General features: G+C 42.8%; 1 protein-coding gene across 3 annotated transcripts in view; it reads left to right on the top strand.

Annotated features, from left to right (window-relative positions):
- Positions 1–23,441, top strand: part of LOC137655607 (centrosomal protein of 41 kDa-like) — a 101,815-nt gene that overhangs the window by 54,567 nt on the left and 23,807 nt on the right. For all 3 annotated transcript variants that reach the window (XM_068389523.1, XM_068389513.1, XM_068389529.1), the window contains exon 3: positions 13,490–13,687. In XM_068389523.1, coding sequence (XP_068245624.1) covers positions 13,490–13,687 — 198 coding nt within the window. The remainder of the gene's footprint in view (positions 1–13,489; positions 13,688–23,441) is intronic.

Raw genomic sequence — 23,441 nt, forward strand, 5'->3', positions numbered from 1 at the left:
AGAGATGTTTTATGGGTATATGTGTGGTCAGTGCATGTATAACTTTGTTACAATTATGAAGGATATTGAAGTGGACCAAAAATCTGTTTCTCTTGAAATTCGTCCAAATTGTGCGTAATCTATTGCCAAGGACCAAACAACATAGGAAATGGCCATATATTGCAATTTTATGAATAGAACTTACCTGGCAGTTATATATATATATAGCTGAGTCTCTGACTGCGGCAGAATTTAATCGAAAATCGCGGCAACCGCCTTGTGGTGGTTGTGTGGTTAGATGGTTAACAACCCTTACAGGGTGGTACTTGGAATCATTCCCATTTTCTGTTCCTCAGATTATCTCTGCCGGCCGGATCGACAACATCGTTGGTCCGCCTTTCAGAGTTTTTTCGGATCGCTTTCCCTTCATCGCCTTTTTGGACTTCGTTTTTGGTGAAGTACACTGTGTTGGGATTTGGCAATCGTGTTGTTTTTTGTTTTTTTGTCTTTTTTCCTTTATTATCATGAGTGAGAAAATTCATTATCGTATTTGTGCGAATGATATTTGCAAGGTGAGGTTGCTGAAACTTTCGGTTGACCCTCACACTATCTGTATGGGTTGCAGGGGGTTTGAATGTGCTTTAGATAATAAGTGCAAGGAATGCGAGGTTTTAAGTGATAATGATTGGTTAGCTATGCAGCGCTATGTGCGCAAACTTGAGATTGATAGAGTTAGAAGAGCTAAATCAAAGTCAAAGTCTGCTAGTGAGCCTAGCTTAGATTTATCTATTGACCCTTTGCTTGTAACCCCTTTGGAAGGTATGCCTTCCCCAAATGTAGTGACTCCTGCCCCTTCTACAGGACCTGTGCCTACGGATGACCCTGGGTATGCTAAATTACCTGCTGAATTGGAGGCCATTAAAGCACAGTTGGAGGCCTTTAAAGGTAAGGGTGTAGGTGAAATTAGTGCTTGTGAAAGTGCAGTGGAGGTGGCGACTGATCGAATCTGTCATACCCCTAGGTCTAGACCTCTACCAAGCTCCCAGGACCAAGGGAGAAGGTACGTCGAAAGCCGAAAGGGGGTGAGAGGTGCTTATCCTCGGTCAGTCGTCGCCTCAGACAATTCTGTTGCGATCTCCCAGGCTGCTCTTGACCGCCGTAGGAAAGGCGTGTCGGATACGTTTGTGTCTTCGCCTGATCGTTCTCCCAGACGTAATTGGCGTTACGAATCAAGACCAATGAAGAGAGGGTGGAACCGGGACGTGCAGTCTCGCTCTCCCTCTCCCGGTTCGAGTAGCAGAGACCCTGATCCTTCGGAAGACGATTTCGATGTTCCTGTTAAAAGGGCGAAACAGAGAGTCCTTAGCCCAGTTAATCCTGCTAGACTCCCTGCTGCTTCTGCCAGCGCTCCCAGTCAAGCCGTACGACAACTGCCGTCTTCGGCACCGCGAGAGCCAGCGGAGGTTGCTAAAGCTTTCATGGTTGTTATGCAGGAACAACTTTCATCGTTAGTTAAAGCTTTCAGCCACCCTTCTCAGTCCGTCAGACGTAAGGACGTCTCTTTGCCTGTTAAGAGATCTTCTTCTAAGAGAGATTTTAGTATCTCTCCCAAGAAACCTCTCCCGCCGCCAGGACGATACTGCCTCTCGTTCTCGGCGCCGTGACGATTCCGTTTCCCTTTCGAAACGCGTGGACGTTGCTGCCTCGTTTCTTAGGAAACAGGATGAATGCAGTCTGCATTTTCAAGGCGACGGCAGCCTGCCTCTTCAGGACGCTTCCGTTTCTCGTAATCGTGACGATACTGCCTCTTGTCATTGCGACGATACCGCTTCTCGTCATCGTGACGATACCGCCTCTCGCCGACTGGATGTTAGCGGCGCTCGGCGCCAGGATTCAAACAGCTCTCGCTGCCAGACTGCTGGCAGCCCAACTCTTCGGGATGTTATCCTTGAGCAGGACCTCGAAGATATTTCGGAAGAGGAAGAAAAACCTGCCGACTCCTCTAGCGATTACAAGGTTCTTTCTCGCTATCTTTTGGAACTTTATGGGGAGGAATTTCAACCTTCGGCCCCTCGTTCTCCTCAGTCTCAATTTACCAGGAAGAAAGCTACTAAGTCTTCGGCCTTCATCAAAATGAAACTTTCAATTTCGGCCAGGAAAGCTCTCGCTAAAGTGGATGATTGGATGAAGGAACGGAGACAAGCTGTCAAGACCACCTTTTCTTTTCCACCGTCCCGGCTCGCTTCCAAGGCCGGTATGTGGTATGAGACAGGGGAACCTTTGGGATTAGGAGTGCCTTCCTCCTCCCAAGGTGACTTCTCGGCTCTTGTGGACTCGGCAAGAAGGCATGCTTTAAACTCTGCCAAGGTGATGTGGTCCATGTCGGAGCTTGATCACCTCGTCAAGGGAATTTTCAGGGTTTTCGAGGTTTTCAGCTTCCTGGACTGGTCTCTCGGGACTCTGGCCAGGAAGTCTGAACTCCTGGAGGACACGAAGGACCTGACGAGTATCATGTCCTGCATGGACAAAGCTCTAAGGGATGGAGCTAATGAATTGGCTTCCCTTTTCTCAGCAGGGGTCTTAAAGAAGAGGGCCCTTTTGTGCTCCTTCACCTCTAGATCTGTGACTGTTGCCCAGAAGTCGGAGCTACTTTACGCCCCTTTTTCACGTCATCTTTTTCCTGAAGCTCTGGTCAGAGATATCTCCCTTTCTCTGGCTCAGAAGGCTACTCAGGACCTTTTGTCTCGGTCGGCTAGAAAGACCTTACCTGTTGCTCCTGCTCCTCTGAAGAAGGAGGAGAAGAAGTTTCAACAGCCCTTTCGGGGCAGGATCTCCTCGAGAGCGGATTTTAGGGGGAGAAGACAAGAGTCAGGGCCAAGGACCAGCAGGGGTGCGTTTAGGCCCCGGTCCAAAAAATGAGATGGAAGTCCTCCAGACACCAGTAGGGGCAAGACTGTCTCGTTTTTGGCAGTCTTAGGAAAGGAGAGGGGCGGACACCTGGTCCCTCTCAGTCGTCAAGGAAGGTTACAAGATCCCCTTTTTAAAGAAACCACCTCTCTCAGACTCTCCCATGGCATTGGTGGCTCAGTACACCGACGCGGGGAAACGAGAGGCTCTTCTGGAGCTAGTCGACCAGATGTTGGTCAAGGGAGCAATAGAGCCAGTTCAAGACCTCGCCTCCCCAGGCTTTTACAATCGCCTGTTTCTGGTTCCCAAGAACTCGGGTGGATGGAGACCAGTCCTAGATGTCAGCTCTCTGAACGCCTTCGTGGAGAAAACAAAGTTCTCCATGGAGACGACTCAGTCAGTGCTGGCTGCAGTTCGTCCAGGAGACTGGATGGTTTCTCTCGACCTGCAGGACGCTTATTTTCACGTCCCCATTCATCCGTCTTCGAGGAGATATCTGAGGTTTGTGTTCCAGGGCAAGTGCTTCCAGTTCAGGGCACTTTGCTTCGGTCTCAGCACAGCTCCCCAAGTTTTCACCAGACTTATGGCGAATGTGGCAGGCTGGTTACACCAGGAGGGGATAAGGGTCTCCTTCTATCTAGACGACTGGCTGATCCGGTCACAGTCGAAAGAGAAATGTCTGGAGGACCTAATGAAAACTTATACGATCACTCAGGACCTGGGACTCATCGTCAACTGGGGGAAGTCTCAGACCGAGCCGAATCAGACTATTCTCTATTTGGGGATAGTTCTGAATTCAGTTCTTTTTCAGGCTTCTCCCTCCCAGGAGAGGCAGACCAGGTGCCTGGACAAAGTCAAAGACTTTTTGAGGAAGCAGGAATGCTCAGCGAATGAGTGGATGAGTCTGCTGGGAACTCTATCCTCCCTGGAGCAGTTTGTCCCTTTGGGGAGACTGCACCTAAGGCCTCTGCAACACTTCCTCGCAAAGATTTGGAACAGAAAGATCCAGGAGGACACTTTTTCTTTTCCCATTCCGACAGAGATCAAGGATCTTTTAATGTGGTGGCTGGACCCAGCTCTGTTGGGAAAAGGGATCTCCTTGTTCAAGAAGAACCCCGACCTAGTGTTATTCTCAGACGCGTCCGAGTCAGGCTGGGGAGCAACACTAGGGAACAAAGAGGTCTCAGGTATTTGGGAAGGGAGTCAGGTCAGTTGGCATATCAACAGGAAGGAATTGATGGCCATTTTGTTAGGGCTCAAGGCCTTCAAAACCTCGGTGTCGGGAAAGACTGTGGAGATCAATTCCGACAACACCACAGCTCTCGCGTACATAAGGAAGCAAGGGGGAACTCACTCCCTCTCCCTGTTCTCAACTGCGAGAGAGCTTCTCCTCTGGGCGAACGAGAACGAGACCCAGCTGTTGACAAGGTTTGTTCAAGGGCAGAGAAACATCAGGGCAGACATGCTCAGCAGGAGGGGACAGGTCCTTCCTACAGAGTGGACTCTCAACCCGCATGTCTGTCGGAGCCTCTGGAAGTTGTGGGGCAGACCAGTAATAGACCTTTTCGCCTCCGGTCTAAACAAGAGGATCCCCAACTACTGCTCCCTAGTCCCGGACGAGGAAGCTGTTGCAGTGGACGCCTTCTTGATGGATTGGACGGGGCTGGACATGTATGCCTTTGCCCCGTTCAAGATCATCAATCTGGTTGTCAGGAAGTTCGCTCTCCTCGATTCGGGACGAATGATCCTAGTGGCTCCATTCTGGCCTGCGAGGGAATGGTTCACCGAAGTGGTAGGGTTACTGATGGACTTTCCAAGAAGACTCCCGGCAAGTCCAGATCTTCTCAGACAACCCCACTTCGAGAGATTTCACCAAAACCCCCTCGCTCTCAATCTGACTGCCTTCAGACTGTCGAGAAGCTCGTTAGATCTCGAGGCTTTTCGGCACAAGCGGCGAAAGCTATTGCCAGGGCAAGGAGGATCTCTTCACAAAGAGTCTACCAGTCAAAGTGGGAGACCTTTAGAGCTTGGTGCAGGAGGCGCAAGGTTTCCTCGTCCTCTACCTCTCTGAGTCAGATTGCAGACTTTCTTTTGTACCTCAGGCAGGATGCTAAGCTGGCTGTATCTACCATTAAAGGATACAGGAGCATGCTCTCAACCGTCTTTAGGCATAGAGGCTTAGAGTTATCTCAGAATAAGGACTTGCAGGACCTCATTAGGTCTTTTGAGACAACGAAGCAGGTGCACTTAAGACCCCCTTCTTGGAACCTGGATGTGGTGCTTAAGATTTTGTGCTCCAGGAAGTTTGAGCCTATCTCGCAAGCTTCTCTGCGAGATGTGACTAAGAAAACCCTCTTCCTTTTGTCTCTAGCGACTGCCAGGAGGATCAGCGAGGTCCAGGCAATCAAGAAGCGTGTAGGCTTCACCCTAAATGGAGCGGTTTGTTCCTTGAGGTTCGACTTTCTCGCCAAGAATGAGAACCCTTCGAAACCCTGGCCTAGGACTTTTGAAGTCCCTAACCTCACGAATCTAGTAGGTCAGGAACAGGAAAGCCTCCTCTGCCCGGTTAGGGCTCTCAAGGCTTATTTGGCCCACACTAAGAGTGTGAGGGGTGCTTCCAACTCCTTATGGTGTTCAGTGAAGGATCCTCAAAAACCCCTGTCAAAGAACGCTATGTCCTTTTTCCTGAGGGAAACTATTAGGGAAGCCCACCTCTTTTGTGAGGAAGAAAACTTCGCCCTGTTAAGAGTACGGGCTCACGAAGTAAGGGCCATTGCTGCTTCGCTGGCATACCGGAAAAATATGTCAGTTAAGCAGATCATGGACGCAACGTTCTGGAGGAGCAACTCTGTCTTTGCTTCTCATTACCTCTGAGAGGTAAGAGTGGACTATGACAAGTGTTATACCTTGGGCCCATACGTAGCTGCGGCTTCTGTATTAGGCAAAGGAGTTACTACCCCCACTCAACCTTAGTTTATGTACTTGTATATGGGTTTGTGTTTTTTATGGTTGTCTGAGGTCCTCGTCCTATGGTACGGTTCCCTCAGTCCAGATAGATAGTTTATATCTATTTCTGCAAGTTTAGATGGTTAGCTTTAGAAAGGTTGCAGGTTTTTTATATGAGAAGGTAGTTTTCTGAAGTCTAGTCAAGTTGTTGGTCCTACCCCTTTGACAGACTCGATTGAGTTGTTTGCAGCGTAGCAGGTCTACTCCTGGCTGAACACTCCTAAGGGAAAGCGACTCTAGAGGCAGTTACCTTTGAAGTCAGCTACCTTAGCAGGTAAGGAATCAAGGTGTTTGTTCTCCTACAACTCTTGTTGTTTCCCCAACTATGTTTTTTTTTTTTTCTGTCTGTTTCCCTCCTCCAAATGTGTGAATCAGCTATATATATATATATATATAACTGCCAGGTAAGTTCTATTCATAAAAATGGAGTTTTTATGATAAAACAAAGTTTTATGAATACTTACCTGGCAGTTATATATATATTTTAAAGCCCACCCACCTCCCCTCAGGAGACAGGTCGGGCAAAGATAATCTGAGGAACAGAAAATGGGAATGATTCCAAGTACCACCCTGTAAGGGTTGTTAACCATCTAACCACACAACCACCACAAGGCGGTTGCCGCAATTTTCGATTAAATTCTGCCGCAGTCAGAGACTCAGCTATATATATATATATATAACTGCCAGGTAAGTATTCATAAAACTTTGTTTTATCATAAAAACTCCATTTTGCTTGCAATACAGAGATTTGGCAAGCCAAATAGGTATTTACAAAAATGTTAAAAGATACATAAAAAAATTTTATAGGAAAAGTGATTAGAAATTACAAGTAATGTTTCAGAAAGAAACGATCAACAATTCTTTAAGTACTGTATTCACAATCAGGCAGTTAATGAAAAAATACAGGTAGTTCAAGATGAAAATATGTCTGATCTTTGTAGACTTTAAAAGAAGTCATTGGCCTTCCTTAAGAAACTAAGTGTATCATTTACTATACTACCAAATCTTATAGATCTTGTAAATGTGTTCTACAAAAACTGCTGGAATAGTGTTCAGACTGAAGAAAGATGAAGGAATGCTCTGTTTTGAATACCTAAGAGGTGTTATAAACGCTAGGATTTGCAGATATTACAGATTTCAGTGGGATAATGGAAGGACAATGTCAGGAAAGTTTGCGTATTCAGTATAACTATATTGATATGGCATAAGAGAATGCTATGGAGTAGGCCAATATGATTGTATTATAACAAGATTCATTAGTTACAGGATTGAAAATTATTCATGCATGATGAGTGCCATAGGAATATAAAAAAACTATTTAGGTTGCACTATTACCGTAGCTACTTAAACTGACTTGGTGAGACTCCAGTCAATCATCAGTGTAATTGTAACCTGTTAATTTTCAATCACCTCCATTAAATAGCTATTAAACATTTAATTGAAAGATTGTGCTTCAGATAATAAAAAGATTAAAAGTAACATTTATGTTTCATAGATAAAACCATTGATTTACAAGGAGCTCGCTTTGCATATAAATACCAAACGCTGACCAGACAATTTAAATATAGAGTGTAACATAATATGCCAAACTTACAAGAAAAGGAATTTGTAGATCAGTGACTGTATCCTTGAATCATAGAAATACTTCTTAAAAATTTTTTTTCTTTTTTCTGTTTCAATCACATTATTCTGTTATGGACTTGCCATGTATGTGAGGGATGTAAGGGTTATGTTCCTTTACATAGCACATAAAGTCAAAACTTTCAGTGCTATTACCTTTGTGAAAATTGTAAAAATTTCAATTATGATTTTTGCTATCATAAAGACAGTGCATGTATATACGTATCTCATATATATCATTTTAATTACCGGTAAACTACCTGTGATTCAAATGTTAGTAATTCAAAAAAGGGAAAGCTCAACTACAGTAATGAAGTAAGATGAAATTTTTTCACCATAGCATATGTAAGATCTTTTGTTTCCACTGGGAAAATGGCATCATTGAAACTTGAAAATGAGTCTCCAGCCCGCTTCCCCGTCTATTCTACATTTACCCGGTACTCTGTAGGCGTAGAGTCAGCTACATGTATTTTTTTTTTTTGTGTATTTAAGTTTAATAATGTAAGAAGTATATTTTCCAAATTTGTAAAGCCTATATTTTGAAACGATTGTAAAGTAAGGTATTGCTAGAGAAGGGTATCTTCATTCAAAAAGCATCTCATGTAGAGGTCTCATGTTCTCCTTGCTCGTGTGATTTTCTGGGTGTAGTAAGTAATTGTGCCAAATTACATTAGCTGAGACTAGAGCTATAGATTGTGAAGCTAAACTTCAGAAAAAGAATGATATTATTTGTGATAAGTCTCTGTTTTTCAGACTCTCCCTTCCCATGCTACAACCCCAGCCCTCAAGCTATGTCTTCCTCCATAGGGCAAGTTATTAATTTGGGGAAGCATTTGATCTTTATTTAAAAGGGAACTTAGATATGAGTTTACTGGTTTGTTAGACATTAGGCTTAGGAATATATTGAAATATTTTTTGAGTTTCTTAAACAAGTTTGATGAACCTTTTTTTATTCAAGTTTGATGAATATTTTTTTCAATTTCTGAAAATAATATTTTTGAGGTCTTAAATACTTTGCATAAACTTAATCCTCCTTTAAAAGTTTAGTCTATGTCTGTGTCATATGCAGAGCATATGTCTGTTTCTTATTTTTCTTTTGAACAGGTTTTGCAAGTTTCCTTTGTAGGGCATGATCTTGTGAATAACTCTTAGGGGATTCTCCAAAGAATGTTGAAAGAATCATCAATCCTACGCCACCTGACTTTAGTCCATTACCTACGAAGTCAGAGGTCATCAAAACTTAATGTACAATTACTGAGGTCTGCTTTCATTCATGAGTTGCCAAACAGATGTCTTTTAATATGAGAGAGGCTAGTTCCTCAAGAGCGGCTCCCAGCGTTGACTCTAATAGTTCCTGGAGAGTTATTAGTCAGCAACCAATGGTTCCCTTGCCTTCTGGTGTTGTTGTAGTGGGAATATGGGACAATGTACCCTGGTGTCAGTATGACAGTCCTCATCATAGGTGTGCCTCTCCTCCAGGGAATCTGCTGGCCATGGACACACTGTATTTGGAAGGGATGGAAAGCCTTCTGAGTATCCTATCAATCTTGGGAATGTAATCCACAGAAAAACTTTGATGCCTAAAAGAAAACAATAGTAAACTAGTAAGGCACTGAGAGCGCAGACCTCCACCATAGCCGTTTATTTTTTAAACCAGCTTACCTGAAACAGTCGGTGGCATTGATGAAAGGTGATGCTTCTTTTAGCGACTCGTGTCAACAAGGACCTTGTTTTCACACACTTAAAAAGCGAGTTTATTCTTGGAAGACCAAAAATATGTTATATGGTAGTTGTTTGTAAGGTTCTTTTTTATTAGGAAGGGCTAAGCTAGGCACACTACCAATAACTGGTTGATGACTGCAAGGGCATGCAATCATAGCCAAATGATAAACCATGCCTGATGTCATTGTATCAGGCAACCGACCCTTTAATGTAGAGATAACGTTAGGAATGAAGAAGTTTATTTTTATTAGGAGTTTGTTAATATTTGGCATAGTTTATTTGGCCTAAATACCATTTTACCTCCTTCCTGGACAATGTGGTGTTCAACGCATAAATCCAAGGTAGTATTATTGAATGAACACAATTCTTAAGCTAGGTTACAATATTTCGATATTTACCTGGAATTCATGAAATTTCCCACCTGCCTCTCCACTCACAGTAGGGACAATTTTTTTTTTATATATGCATGGATATTTTAAAGTCTGTCCTCCTTATCTAAAGGTTTGCTAACATCAGATTCACTTGTACAGTATGTACACTGATAACCAGTTGGTACCAATTTATTGAATTACACATGCCCCTCTTCCCAAAAATAAAAGAAATTTAAACAAAAAGAACAAGAAGTCGTAAAGAAACCAGTCAAGGAATTATCTCTTCTCCCAGAGCCAACGGAAATTCCCCCTCCCCTTTTCTTAAGACTTTGTGTTTTAAAGTTTAGGACAATTATCCTTCAGATTTCTTTCTTTAACAAAAAAATTATGAGTAGAGTTGAATGTATCTAATATCATTTTATTATATTTTTTAAAAGTTTTTGCTAAAAAAGTACCAAATATTACCTAGACAAATTAGTTATCAGATGACTCGGTATTTTATATAAATTCTAACTTTATTATTTTTTTTTTATCTTAAAATACCCTTTAAAGAAGGAAACTATAATTATGATAAGATAAGTACAAGTAAATGCCATAACTTTTGTCCTTATTTTGAGAAAGAGTATAAGCTTGTACAGTATGTCGGGCCCAAATTTTGTTTTCAGAGGTATTAACCTTATGGTTCGAGCTCCGTTGTGGGAAAACTGGTTTTATAGATAGGGATAGATATATTACAAATATGAAGAAAGAATGTTGATTGAGGTGAACATATCTTATGTTATGATATTGCATCTTTTTTTGTTGGCAAATTTAAGTTTGTCATGCCATCAGAAATTTCATTATTTTTCAACTTATTGAAGCTTATGATAAAAAAGAACAATTAAATTCCACAGCATGTACTTTTATTTTAGAGAGTTGGATTCTTTCTTATCAAGGAGTTATATATTACAATAACTTTTATCTTGCTTTTTATATTATCAAATATTATATAAATATATACTAGTACTGTATGTATTTAGAGCCTCTTTTGATATATTGTATTTCATTGATAATATCTCCATATTGTATAACATGACTCAGATAGTGATATATAGTTAGCAAGTGTTGGCCATAATTTTGTGGTGTACTGTTGTATATGTTTGTTTTATCATTACTGCTTTACTTTTGTAATTGTTATTACTCCGTCCCCACCAAGTTGGGAAAGGGTTATTGTTTTTGGTAGATATCTTTTTCATGTGTGTGTTTGCCTGTTTATGTCTGTTTCTCTGTTAGCAACCTTACATGAAAACTACTACTGATTTAAGATTTCAGGAGAGATGCACTATGACACACAATAGAATAGACTACATTAAAATTTGGACCTCATAGGGTCAAGGTGACCTAAAAGGTCAGAATTGCTAGACTATAAGTCTGTTCAATATTATTGGATTTACTTGAACCAAAGACCAAAATCTTCATTACCCCACTCCAAAGAGAGGTGGCTGAGGGGTATTGTTTTTGGTAGATTTCTTTGTCTGTATGCGTTTGTCTATTCATTTGTTTCTTTGTTAGCAACTTTACGGAAAAATTACTGGACCGATTTACTTGAAATTTTGAGGAGAGATGCACTATGACATACATTAGATTCCACTTTAATATGGACTTCATAGTATCAAGGTCAAGGTCACAGTGTCCTGAAAGGTCATAATTTATTTTTCACTATAACTTGATAAACTATTATATGTTTTACTTGAAACCGAGAACAAAATCTTCATTTCCAGTGCCAAAAATGTAATTCTGTACAGTATATCAAAATAGTTAAAATGCATGGTTTTGAAGATAGGTAGGCTTAAAGTTCAAGGGGGTCTAATTTTCAGTCACCATATTTGAGAGTGCCCATAACTCACAAATGAGTATAGATACACACTTGGTTAATATTTTTTACAAAGAAAACCACATACTACTTATACAGTATAGGCCTTGAAAATGACTAAGAAAACCATATACTGTACTATTTATACAGTATAGGCTTTAAAATGACACTATGACTTCTGACTTCTGATCTTCAAAGGTCAAAGTCAACATAACCTGGTTTCAGCAAGTTCAGATTTACACTCATTTACTATTATTGACAATACTGCAACTCTACAAAAACATTAAGACAAGTGGTAGTGTTTTCGTGAAGATTCAAGTGCAAGAGGCATGGTTTGCTGTCTGACTCCGCTTGTTATTATTATACTGGACAGTATCACATTATTACTACAGAAGCAATACAGTAATTTCATTTTTTATACTGAACAGTTTGGCATTGTACAGCACATTAGAGAGACAGAGTTTATATTGATATTACCACTATGGATAATGTACTACAAAACGGTAATATACTGTGCAGTACTATGATTTCGGTACACTTCATTGCTTGGGTGTATTATTCATTTAAGAAATAATTAAATGACATGTATAGTTTATCATTTTACCATCCGCTGTCTTGCAGTGGTTTAGGCTGTAATGGTGTGTGGTGTTGGGATTGGTTTCCTTGTGGATTGGGAGGGTCACTACATCTCTCTCCCACTAACACCCTCTACAAACTCGCTGCTATTGCCCCCCCCCCCCAGCAATCATGAGGCATACAACAACAAAAACTGAAAAGAGTAAATAAATCTTGGACTCAAGTCATCCATTACATCCTCACGTGTCAGTTCCTAGTAAACTCGAGTCAAGAAAGAGCTTTACCACTGTGGAGGGACTTCCAGCCCAAATGCTAGTGCAGAATGATAGAATGGGCCAGTGGAGGGGTTCTGACTAGAGACTGGAGTGGCAAGAGCAGGTGACAATCTACTGTAGTTAAAGGAGGCCATAAGACTAACCAGTCCAGCGAATGTGGAAAAATTACTCAGACCAGTGGCCATATTATTCGATCATGCCCATTATCTCATAATTTGGACAACTCTGAATTAATGTCAAAGAAAGAATGCTTTAATGGTTGGCTGTTTGGCATGATATGCTATGATGATGATGATGTGTATAGTATTGTATGCACAAGTGCTGAGAAAAGCAAAAAAGAAGCATACGTAGTCTGTAAGGTCTCTTATCTGCAAAAATTCTCATCTGTGGGTGGGTCTTGAACACAATACCTGCAGATAATTGGGGCCAACTGTACTTCGGAAACAATGAAGAATCAAAATGACAATGGGCTAAGGAGCATGCTATTTACTTGCTTGTTCATTTCACCAATGCCTAGTTCCAGTGGAACAAAAAATCTTACATATGCCATGGTAAAATTTTTTTTTTTTTATTCTAGATGAGCTTTTCTTTTTTGAATAATAGCACAGGAATCTTAGGAAAGTGCAGCATTAAAATGATTAGTATTATTCTAAAAAACTATGTTTAAACTACATGGCTTAGATTTAAAAAAAAGAATGAAAATATTTTAGTGGGCCTTTTCTGTTTATTTTGAAAGCTGAAATATATGAGAAATAAATGTTTCATATACATGTATTATGATTTCACCATTTTTATAAATGTCCCTACTGTTTCTATAGCTGGGCTAAACAATTTCAAATAGTTTGTGTGCTGTATGTATGTACTATGCTTATACAGTAGACTCAAGTTGAACTGTAATACTGTATAAAATTTAATTGTTGATTGACAATTTTGCTTCCTGTTGAAGACGAGGTAATGCTTTCATTTGCATAAAGTAAAATTGGAACAAGAAGTCACAGTATTGAGAAAATATTTATATTGTGGCAATTAATCGTTATTTCATTGAAATATTGCTGTGTGAATTTATAATTCTTTGAAAAATTCTGCATAAGTTGTTCTCGCCTATATTTAAAAAAAATTGACAGTAAGTTAGACAATAAATATTATTTGGTAAAGTAATTATTCAATATACTTCTTTCCAGGTCAGAAATGATGAAGTTTTTAGACGGATCTCATTAGCAGATTTATTGCAGCTAATAGTTGCCCATGCAGAGGATACAGAAGCAGCTGTGTCCTATCAATACGAAAATAATCTAGCTTCTGACATCAATAAGTCTGAAGTTCCCATTAAATATAGAGATGACGTGGAGTTGGTAGTACATAAAATGACACAACTTGAGGTATGTACAGTAGGTGGCACTGAAGGGTTATTTTTTACGGTTTATACTTGTGTGTTGGGGAGGCTTAATAGAAGGGCCATGGATGCCTGATGGTTTATCAAGAGGTTGTCTTTCCCTTATCTAATTTCTGTACATGTTGATTTTGTTATAATTCTGGTTAATCTAGTTTTTAAGTATGATGTCTTTAATACCATTAATTCTTTTGCAGTCGGGAGACATTGAGCAAAATCTGGGACCAGTACGTCCTAGATTTTGTCAATGTCATCTTCTGTATTGTAATATTCAAGACCTTACAGTTGCATCCAGAGAGTATGATATTCTTTTGTACTCCTAATATGAGGACTTCATCTGAGCTCCTTGAAACTGGTTTGTTCCTACAGTAGATACAAACCCTCATTCTTTATTATAGGAGTTATTCTAGCGCGAGCTGGAAAATACGGCAGAAAACCTTAACAAGGTCGTTAACGACCGGGCCGGTAGTTATCCACCTGTTAGAGGTGGGGGTCTGCCGGTCGGTAGCTACTGAATACCTTCAATCAAATTCTAGCCGTCGCAGTGGTAACACCGCTGCTCTTGCTTTTGTTTGACTTGCAGACTGGCCTTTCTTTATTGTGTTTTTGATTAACTCTTTTTCTTTTTCTTTGTTAGATGTGATGTCCTCTATTATGAGGAAGTGTCCTGGGGTTCCCCCGAAATCTTGTGGCACATTCATGTCACCATTGGAGGTGGATCCTCATTCCCTATGCCCTTCGTGCAGAGGTCATAGGTGTTCTGAAGGCTCCCCCTGCCAAGTATGTAGAGAATAGTGGCCCTCTCAGTTGGAAAAGTTCGTGAAAAGAAAGAAGAAGAAATCCAAAAAGGATTCATTACTTCCAGGTTCGCCGTCGAAAGGTAAGGAGTCTCGGGCCTCTTCGGCCTCTCAATCTCTCCCTTCAGACTCATCCTTGCCTCCATCCTCCGGGGGGAAGTCAAGGAAGAGCGGAACCATTGACTTAATCCCCATTCCCCTTGGTCAGGCAGATCACGTTGCCCCCTCCCAGTGGGACAATTTTTTCCGCCACCGGGAATGACTCTATTACTGCTTCCATTCCAGATCACGTATGGGCGGTATGGCCTGCCCTTGGACTTCCTGGTTTTCCTTCGGAGGAAGTGTGGAACCAGTTCCTCGCCGGCACAGTTTTACCTCAGGTCCTTTCTATTTTGGAACCCTCGGGAGTTCCTGACCTCGCCTACCTCCCGTCAACTCAGTCGGCACCCGCAGAAGTTTCAGCAAATATAGTAACTTCAGCTCCCGCGGCGCCTACTTCGCACCTCGCTTGCACTTCTACGAAACTACAACGTCGCAAGCGCAAACATCGCAAGCGCAAACATCGCAGTACCTCCCCCCTCCCCCTCCTCCTCCTCATCGTCCTCGCCCTCGCCCTCCTCGGAGGATAGGAGGGAGAGAGAGAGAAGAGAAAAAGGAGAGCTCGCTCTCCTTCTCCCAGACGTTCTTATCGGAAAGACAGGCGACATAGGAAGAGATGTCATCGTTCTCGCTCTTCCTCGCCTTTTATCTCTTCACGAAATGTCTCGCTGAGAGACTATAAGCGCTCTCGTCACATACATAAGAGGAGTGCTTCCTCGCGTCATCGTTCTGCCTCGTGATCGACTTCCTCTTGCGAGGCATCAACTAGGCGCTTTCAAGTAAAAGAGCACTACGATACATTCTCGCTCTTCGTCACAAGAGAGTTCTCCTAAGCGTAATAAGTGTTCCCGTTGGAGAAGCTCTTCCCACGATTTTTCATCTAATCGCACCCGGATGGTGAACAAGGGAAAAGTGCACTCTGAGCGCGATCCCTCTCCTTCACATATTAGTTTGAAGAGCTCAGATCGCTCTAGGGAAGGGAGAAAAAGCACTTCTCCTCACCGTTGCTACGTATCAACAGAGAGAGCGCTCCTGTCCTTCAACCTCCTTCAACCTCCGCAAGTCTCCGGGCATATCCGCGCGGGGTCATTTACCTTGCCCTCGTGTTTCAGACAGGACAGCTCCGGATCCCGTGCTCCCTAACGAGTTACGGAATACGAGCCTCTTGAGAACCTCGGAAGAAGACGCAGGGGTTCAACCCTTCTTCTCCTCTGTTGAGAACAGAGGGAAAAGGCCAGACCGTCGATCAAAGCAACCTCTTATTAAGATAGTACCGATAATTCGGTCACTTACGCCTAGACCATCGACTTCCAGGCAAGGTCAGGCGCTCGCGGCGCCATTAGCCAGTGCTCAGCCTTCCCTTGGAACAACGGCAATGGAGTATCCTACTTTGCCGTTACCTCCAGACACTCAGACTTCTATCGCCCTTCCTCGCGAGGAATTAGCGCGACCGGAAGATTCCTTGGAAGAGCAACCATCAAAGGACTTAGAGTCCTCCTATCTGAGGGCTCTAAGAACTATGTGTAATATCTCAGGCCTCGGCGATCTACATCTGTCGCCTCGACATACCGACGCTCCAGCTTTAGACAGACTACTGTATGTCAACCTCCACCAAACCCTAAGACCAGAATTGAACTTCCCTGGTCTATTCACACTGCAGGCCGTCTGAGGAAGGTCTCGCAGGCGGTCTTGGCGGAAAAGGGTTCCTTGATGTTTCAAGGATCCCATAAACTTCTACAATTCCTGTTTTCGAGCCAAAAGCACTTTTACAAGGTCAGAGACGCCAACCCTTCTCTTCTGACCCTGGATCCCCTCACAGCAAGGCTCACACCTGGCTGCTCTTCAGAGAGAGAGACTTCTCTCCCAGTCTCCTTCACTGCCACAGAAGCCTCGGCAATGGAAGCAGCGTCAGTGTTCCTTCTGGAGGCATTATCCTGGTTTGACACGTGGTTAGGCACAGTCGGCTACATAGCGAGTCACGAAGACCTATCTAACCAAAAACTCCATGCAGTCCCTACAGGAAGTCGTAGCTGCTGGGGCTAAAACAGTGGACTTCCTAACTGCTACAACTGCAACCATGTGGGGCAATTGAATCCTCAAAAGGAGTGAATCAGTAGTTTCCAGACTACATAGGAGCATTGGTAAGGCCAAGAAGTCAGATTTGAGAAAGTCGGACCTTCTGCAACCTCTCCTCTTTTCTAAACAGGCAGTTTCCTCTGCCTTAGATACTTGGAGGAAAGAGACGCAGGACACCGCGATGCAAAAGGCTGCCTCCCTTTGCACAGTGCAACAGCAGCCAACTCCACAGCCCAAAACCACAACCGCAACTCCACTCCCAGCCAAGAGCCTCAGCCGCCCCTCTTTTATATCCAAACCTATGGGCAGAGGAAAGTCGGCTCCTCCCAAGGCTAAAGGCAGAGGGAGGAACCCTAGACAGAAATAGGGTCACGGCTCCCCCCTCACAGTGCGTAGGTGGGTGCCTGCAGGGGAGTTGGAGGAGGTGAAAGGCTATGGGAGCCATGCAATGGACCATCAAGGTGCTTCGTTGGGGGTACCGCATCCCCTTCATAGGCTCTCCTCCTCCTCTAATTCCTCCCCCGATCTCATCCTCCCAGGTCCCTCGGGATCCTGGGAAACATAAAGTCCTAGCTCGGGCGATCCAGAGCATGTTTCTAAAAGGTGCCATACAAGAGGTCTCCAACACCTCCCCGGGGTTTTTCAGTCGCCTCTTTCTGGTAGAAAAAGCCTTGGGAGGTTGGAGACCAGTAATCGATCTCTCTACCTTGAATCGTGAAGCAAACTCCATTCAAAATGGAGACAGCAGCCTCCGTGACCCAAGCGGTGTGTCCAGGAGACTTTATGGCATCTGTGGACTTAAAGACACATATTTCCAAGTGCCGATCCATCGCGCATATCGGAAATTCCTGCGCCGTCTGGTTCAGGGTCAAATCTTCGAGTTCAAAGTCCTATGCTTCGGCCTCTCAACCGCCCCACTGGTCTTTACGATGGTTTTCGAACTTGTTTCCTCGTGGGCTTACAAGCACGAGATATGTCTGCTAAGGTACCTAAACGATTGGCTACTCCTGGCCTCGTCCAGGGACCTATCTCTGGATCACCTGAGAAGACTTCTAGACCTTTGCAAGGACCTGGGAATCCTTGTAAATGCAGAGAAGTCTTGCTTGATTCCAACCCAAGTTTTAAACTATCTGGGTATGTCCATCAACACCCAGGTAGGGAGGGTGTTCCCTTCGGAAGACAGACTTCGGAGACTGGAACAATCCATCGCCCAACTGTTGTCTCCACTGCCTCCTACAGCCAAGTCGTAGCAGAGAATTCTGGGCCATCTTTCCTCCCTGGAAAAACTAGTTCCAGGCGGAAGATCAAGAATGAGAAGTCTCCAGTGGTATCTGAAGAACCATTGGTCTCAAAAGATCGATTCCCCATTCTTGTCAGTGGAGGTTCCAGCTCTGGTGATACAAGATCTTCATTGGTGGTTAACCAGAGAGAATACCCAAAAGGGCATTCCCCTCCAAAGCCCCAGTCCGAAGTTAAAACTTTTCGGACGCATCACTACGGGGCTGGGGTTCCCACCTAGGCCCGAAATTAGCATCAGGAGCTTGGTCTCCGATAGAACAAACTCTCCATATAAATCACCTGGAATTATTAGCAGCCTGGAAAGGCCTAAAATACTTTGTAAAAGATCTACAAGGACGAGAGGTGGTGCTGATGAGCGACAACTCCACAGCCGTCTCATACATCAACAAACAAGGGGGTACTCTGGCAAGAGACCTCTGTCTGCTAGCGGTCCAGATTTGCCAGTGGGTGGAAGGTCACAACATTTCTCTCACAGCCAGGTTTATTCCGGGCCAGAGAAACATCGTGGCGGATCAACTGAACAGGCATCACCAAGTGTTGAGTGGCGAGTGGTCTTTGGATCCTCGAGTATCGAAGACAGTAATAGCTTTGTGGGGTTTCCCCACAATAGACCTGTTCGCCACTTCTCTGAATGCGAAACTTCCCCGCTATGGGTCCCCAGTTCCAGACCATCAGGCAGCGATCCAGGACGCCCTTCAACATTCTTGGGACAACCTGGATGCATATGCCTTTCCACCCTTTTGCCTGCTCAGAAGGGTGATCAACAAACTTAGGACCTCCCGGAACTGCAAGCTAACCCTAATTGCTCCGGCATGGCCAAGCAGAGAAGGGTGCGCAGACCTTCTTTCCCTGCTGGTTCAAGTTCCAAAGTTTCTGCCTCCAGAACCCCTTCTGCTGACGCAGCCACACAGTGGTGTCCCCCATGGGAGAATCCCCTTCCTGAAGCTTCACGCCTGGAGGCTGTCCAGTCACTCCTCAGAAGCAGAGGCTTTTCAGGGAAGGTGGCTGAGCACATGTCCAGGCACCTGCGCCAATCTTCCACAAACCTCTGCCAAGCAAGATGGAGAGTGTTTGCAGCTTGGTGTAGAGGGCGAGGCGTGTGTACACTCAATCCCTCTCTTCCATTAGTAGCAGACTTCCTTGTGTACCTCAGGGAGGAAAAACTCCTCTCAGTCTCGGCAATTAAAGGCTATCGTTCAGCCTTAAGCCTCATCTGTAGACTGAGAGGGGTTGACCTTTCCACCTCAGAAGATATCACCTTGTTGATTCGAGGTTTTGAGAGATCTTGCCCCCCCGTTGAGATTAGACCACCACCTTGGGACGTGTCCCTGGTCTTATGTTCCTTGAAGGGTCCACCCTATGAGCCCTTAAATAGGACCTCTGACTACTTCCTAACCTTAAGACCGTCTTCCTAGTAGCTCTGGCCTCGACAAAAAGGGTCGGTGAACTACAGGGTCTATCCTACGAAATCACCCATACTAGAGGATGGGGGGGAAGTCTCGCTCAACTTTGTGGCAGGCTTTGTGGCCAAAACTCAGAATCCTTCATCGGCCGATGAGAGGTTTAGAGAATTTCAATTTTCCAGCCTCAATAAGGTAACACAGGATACTGACCAATTGCTACTGTGCCCAGTCAGGGCGCTAAGGAAATACCTGAAACACACCAGACCTTTCAGACCATACCTCCGTCATCTCTTCCTCAGTACCAACAAGGTAAAGAAGAGAATCTCTCACAACACCATCTCTTTCTGGCTCAAGAAAGTTATTGCGAGAGTCATTCACGGAGACCCAGAGGCAGTTCAACTTAAAGCCCATCAAGTTAGGGGAGTGGCTGCCTCACTGGAGTCTGGAAATGCCAATCTACATTCACCACTCACTATTTAACCGATGTGACACATAGGTCTCTAAATACCTTTACTATAGGGCCTATTGTGGCAGGTCAACAGGTGCTGTAGCTACCTTACGCTCTTTCAGGGGACAGTAGCCATTGGTCGAGGATTCTGTGTTACACTAGGTTTTCAGAAGGACATCCATCTATCTATTGCGCTACCTTCTTCGTCCCATCTGGGTATCCTAGTCTGTAACCAGTTTCAGCTGGACTCGCCAATGGAAATAAGGTATGAAACTCATCTGACTCCTCTCACAGAGTACAGTATAAGTTATACTCGTAGTCACGGGAGTTCCCCTTTTCAAGGTCGGGGGAATCCTAAGTATGAAAGGTTCAGAGTCGAATGTTCCCGACCCTCTTCATCCTGAAACATTTGTTTCCATGTAATTACAAACTTTCAGTCGTGCTAAGATTATGGGGATTTACAAAGAAAAGTTTAACGGGAGATTTTTTCGTCAAAAGAGTCTAATCTTAGGACTATCTTCCCTAGGAATAGGGAACTCCTCGACCACCCTGACCTCAAGACTAAGTCTCTTATAGTAAAGAATGAGGGTTTGTATCTAGTGTAGGAACAAATGACAAACTTATAACAGAGTTTGTATTTTTCCTAACATACAAACCCGAATTTTGTACACAAATCTTCCATCTGTAGCCCCCTAAAAATAGTCCTAGCTAGAATCCGATTGAAGGTATTCAGTAGCTACCGACCGGCAGTCCTCCACCACTAACAGGTGGATAACTACCGGCCCGGTCGTTAACGACCTTGTTAACGTTTTCTGCTGTTTTTTCCAGCTCGCGCTAGAATATCTCTTATAGTAAAGAATTCGGGTTTGTATGTTAGGAAAAATACAAACTCTGTTATAAGTTTGTCATTTTAAGAGGCCAGTAATGTTGAAACGTGATGCCATCCCTAGGGGCAGGGGAATGGCGGTGTATATTAGGATTGAATATCCTGCTTCTCATAAGTCCTGCTATGAAAGTGGATGTCATCAGATTCAGGTAATAAAGTTTGTGGCAGGCATAGCAACTTCTATTTGTGTTCGATCTACCGTAATACAGACATGGATGATTCTGTTTTCAATTGCCTTCTTACTATTATGGCTAAGATACAAGATGATGATAGAAAGGTCTCTTTTGTCTTTGTTAGTTATTTCAATGCTCAACGTAGGGAGTGGTAAGTTCTGTTTCTCCCACCGATCGCCAAGGCTTAAGATTTTTAGACTTTGCCTCTGAATCAGCCTGTGAGCAAATCATAAGTGAAGCTACTCACAGGTGTGGTAACTGCTTGGACCTCATATACAGTGACTCCCCTGGCGTTTTAACAAGTAAGGTTGGGACATCTAATCATATCTTGATTTCCTTAGTTGTGAAGACTGAGCAGCCTGTTCCTGATGTATCATACTCGTGTAAGATTTATATGAAATTTCAAGCAGCCTGGAATGGGATTTTGCATGATCTTTTGGGCTTGAATTGGTCATAATTGTATAGTAGTGTTGTTCCTGTTGTCCATTTGAATGAGAATCTAGTCAACATAATTTATAGGCATATCCCTTCTCGCGTGAAGGACAAACCGTGGTTCAATGATAATTGTAGATGTGCTTATTTGGAGAAGCAGGAGGACTATCATTTTTGCTCAGCGAGTTTATGCTTCAACTGAAAAGGAATACAATTTAACGATAAAAGAAACTTTCTGGTACAACCCAGGAACATAAGTGGTGGACTACCCTTAAATCTGGACTCTTTGGTGAAGATGCAACAGTTCCTCCTTTACTTAAACCAGATGGCTCAGTCACTCACTGTCCATAGAAAAAGGCAACCCTTTTGGCAGATGTGTTTGACGGAAAACAGAGTAATGAAAAATTTGAACTTTCTCATTCCTATTTTCATGAGGCTAAACTAACTAGTTTAGCTGTTTGATCTCGTGAAATTAAAGCTCTCTTGATGCTTATGGAGGTGTAGACCCCAAGCTTTTAGCACTTGATGGAGAATTGGTAATGTTACACCACTATGTAAATGTGTTTGTGGTAGCTCAAGTCCAACTGATTACCGACCAATTTCCATAACTTCCATATTATCTAAAGTTTTTGAACATCTGGCAAAATGTCTTAATAGGTTTGCTGAAGTTAATCGTTTGGTCCCTAGTTTGCAATTTGGTTTTCGTAAAGCCTTTAAGCATGAGATATCCTTCTTACAATCTCCAATGCTGTACAGAAATCCCTTGATTGTTGTCAGGGACTTCGTATCGTTGGCCTTGATTTTAGTGCTGCCTTTGACCGTGTTAATCATGAGGCCCTTGTTTTCAAAATCAAATAGTTGGGAGTGGGCGAGTCATTTCATAGCATTATTATTATTTTTCTAAGTAATAGATCTCAAAGAGTTGTTATTGATGGGCTTCTTAGTGAATATAGGAATGTGTTATCTGGTGTTCCACAGGGTGTTCTTGGCCCATTGCTTTTCTTACTATATACACATGACATGTGGTTTGGTCTAGAAAACAGGCTTGTTGTATATATAGATGATGCTACTCTCTTTGCATCAATTCCATTTCCTGAATGTAGATCCTTAGAGCTGCTGAATCCCTTAATAGAGATTTAGCTAAGATTAGTGTATGGTACATATTATGGGGTATGAAGTTGAATCCTAACAAAACTCAAAGTATGATTTTTAAGTGGGTCAAGGACAGTGGTTCCTCATGTGTCTTTTTAAAATTTTAGGTGTGATTCTCAACTGCAAATTTACTTTAGAGAAACACTTTAGGTCTGTGTCTTCTTCAATTGCACAAAATATTGGCTTATTGAGAAAGTCTTAAGATTTTTGGTGATCAATCTATTGAGGAAGTGTTTTAATTCTTTCGTTCTATCTTGTTACGAGTATTGTTCTCCTGTCTGGTCTTCAGCTGCTGATTCTCATCTTAATTTGTTGGACATAAACTTATGGTATATTAAATTTCTTATTCGTGATCTGGATATTAATCTCTGGCACTGTCGTTCAATTAGTTCATAATGCATGTTGCATAAGATTTTTCATAATTCTGACCATTCTTTACATTCAGATCTTCCTGGACAATTTCATCCTGTTCGTAATACTAGGCATGTAGTTAATTCTAATAGTGAGGCCTTCTCTATCATGAGGCTCAATACTACACAGTACTCTAGAAGTTTTATTCCAGCTGTGACCAAGTTGGGGAATAATCTTCCTAATCGGGTAGTTGAATCAGTAGAACTTCAAAAGTTCAAACTTGCAACAAATGTTTTTATGTTGAACAGGCTGACATAAGTCTTTTTATAGTTTATATATGACATATCTGTTTTGATGTTGTTACTGTTTTTAAAAGGATTTATTCATTTTTTCTCCTAGTGTCTTTATTTCCCTATTTCCTTACTCACTGGGCTATTTTTCTTTGTTGGAGCCCATGGGCCTATAGCATCTTGCTTTTCCATCTAGGGTTGTAGCTTGGCTAGTAATAATAATAATAATAATAATAATAATAATAATAATAATAATAATGATGATAATGATAAAATAACTCCATAGAAGGGGATATTGCATAATATCGGGACTTGTTCTTGACACGCCACATAGAAA

Source organism: Palaemon carinicauda, chromosome 1, assembly GCF_036898095.1.
Source record: "Palaemon carinicauda isolate YSFRI2023 chromosome 1, ASM3689809v2, whole genome shotgun sequence".
Classification (NCBI taxonomy): Eukaryota; Metazoa; Arthropoda; class Malacostraca; order Decapoda; family Palaemonidae; genus Palaemon; species Palaemon carinicauda.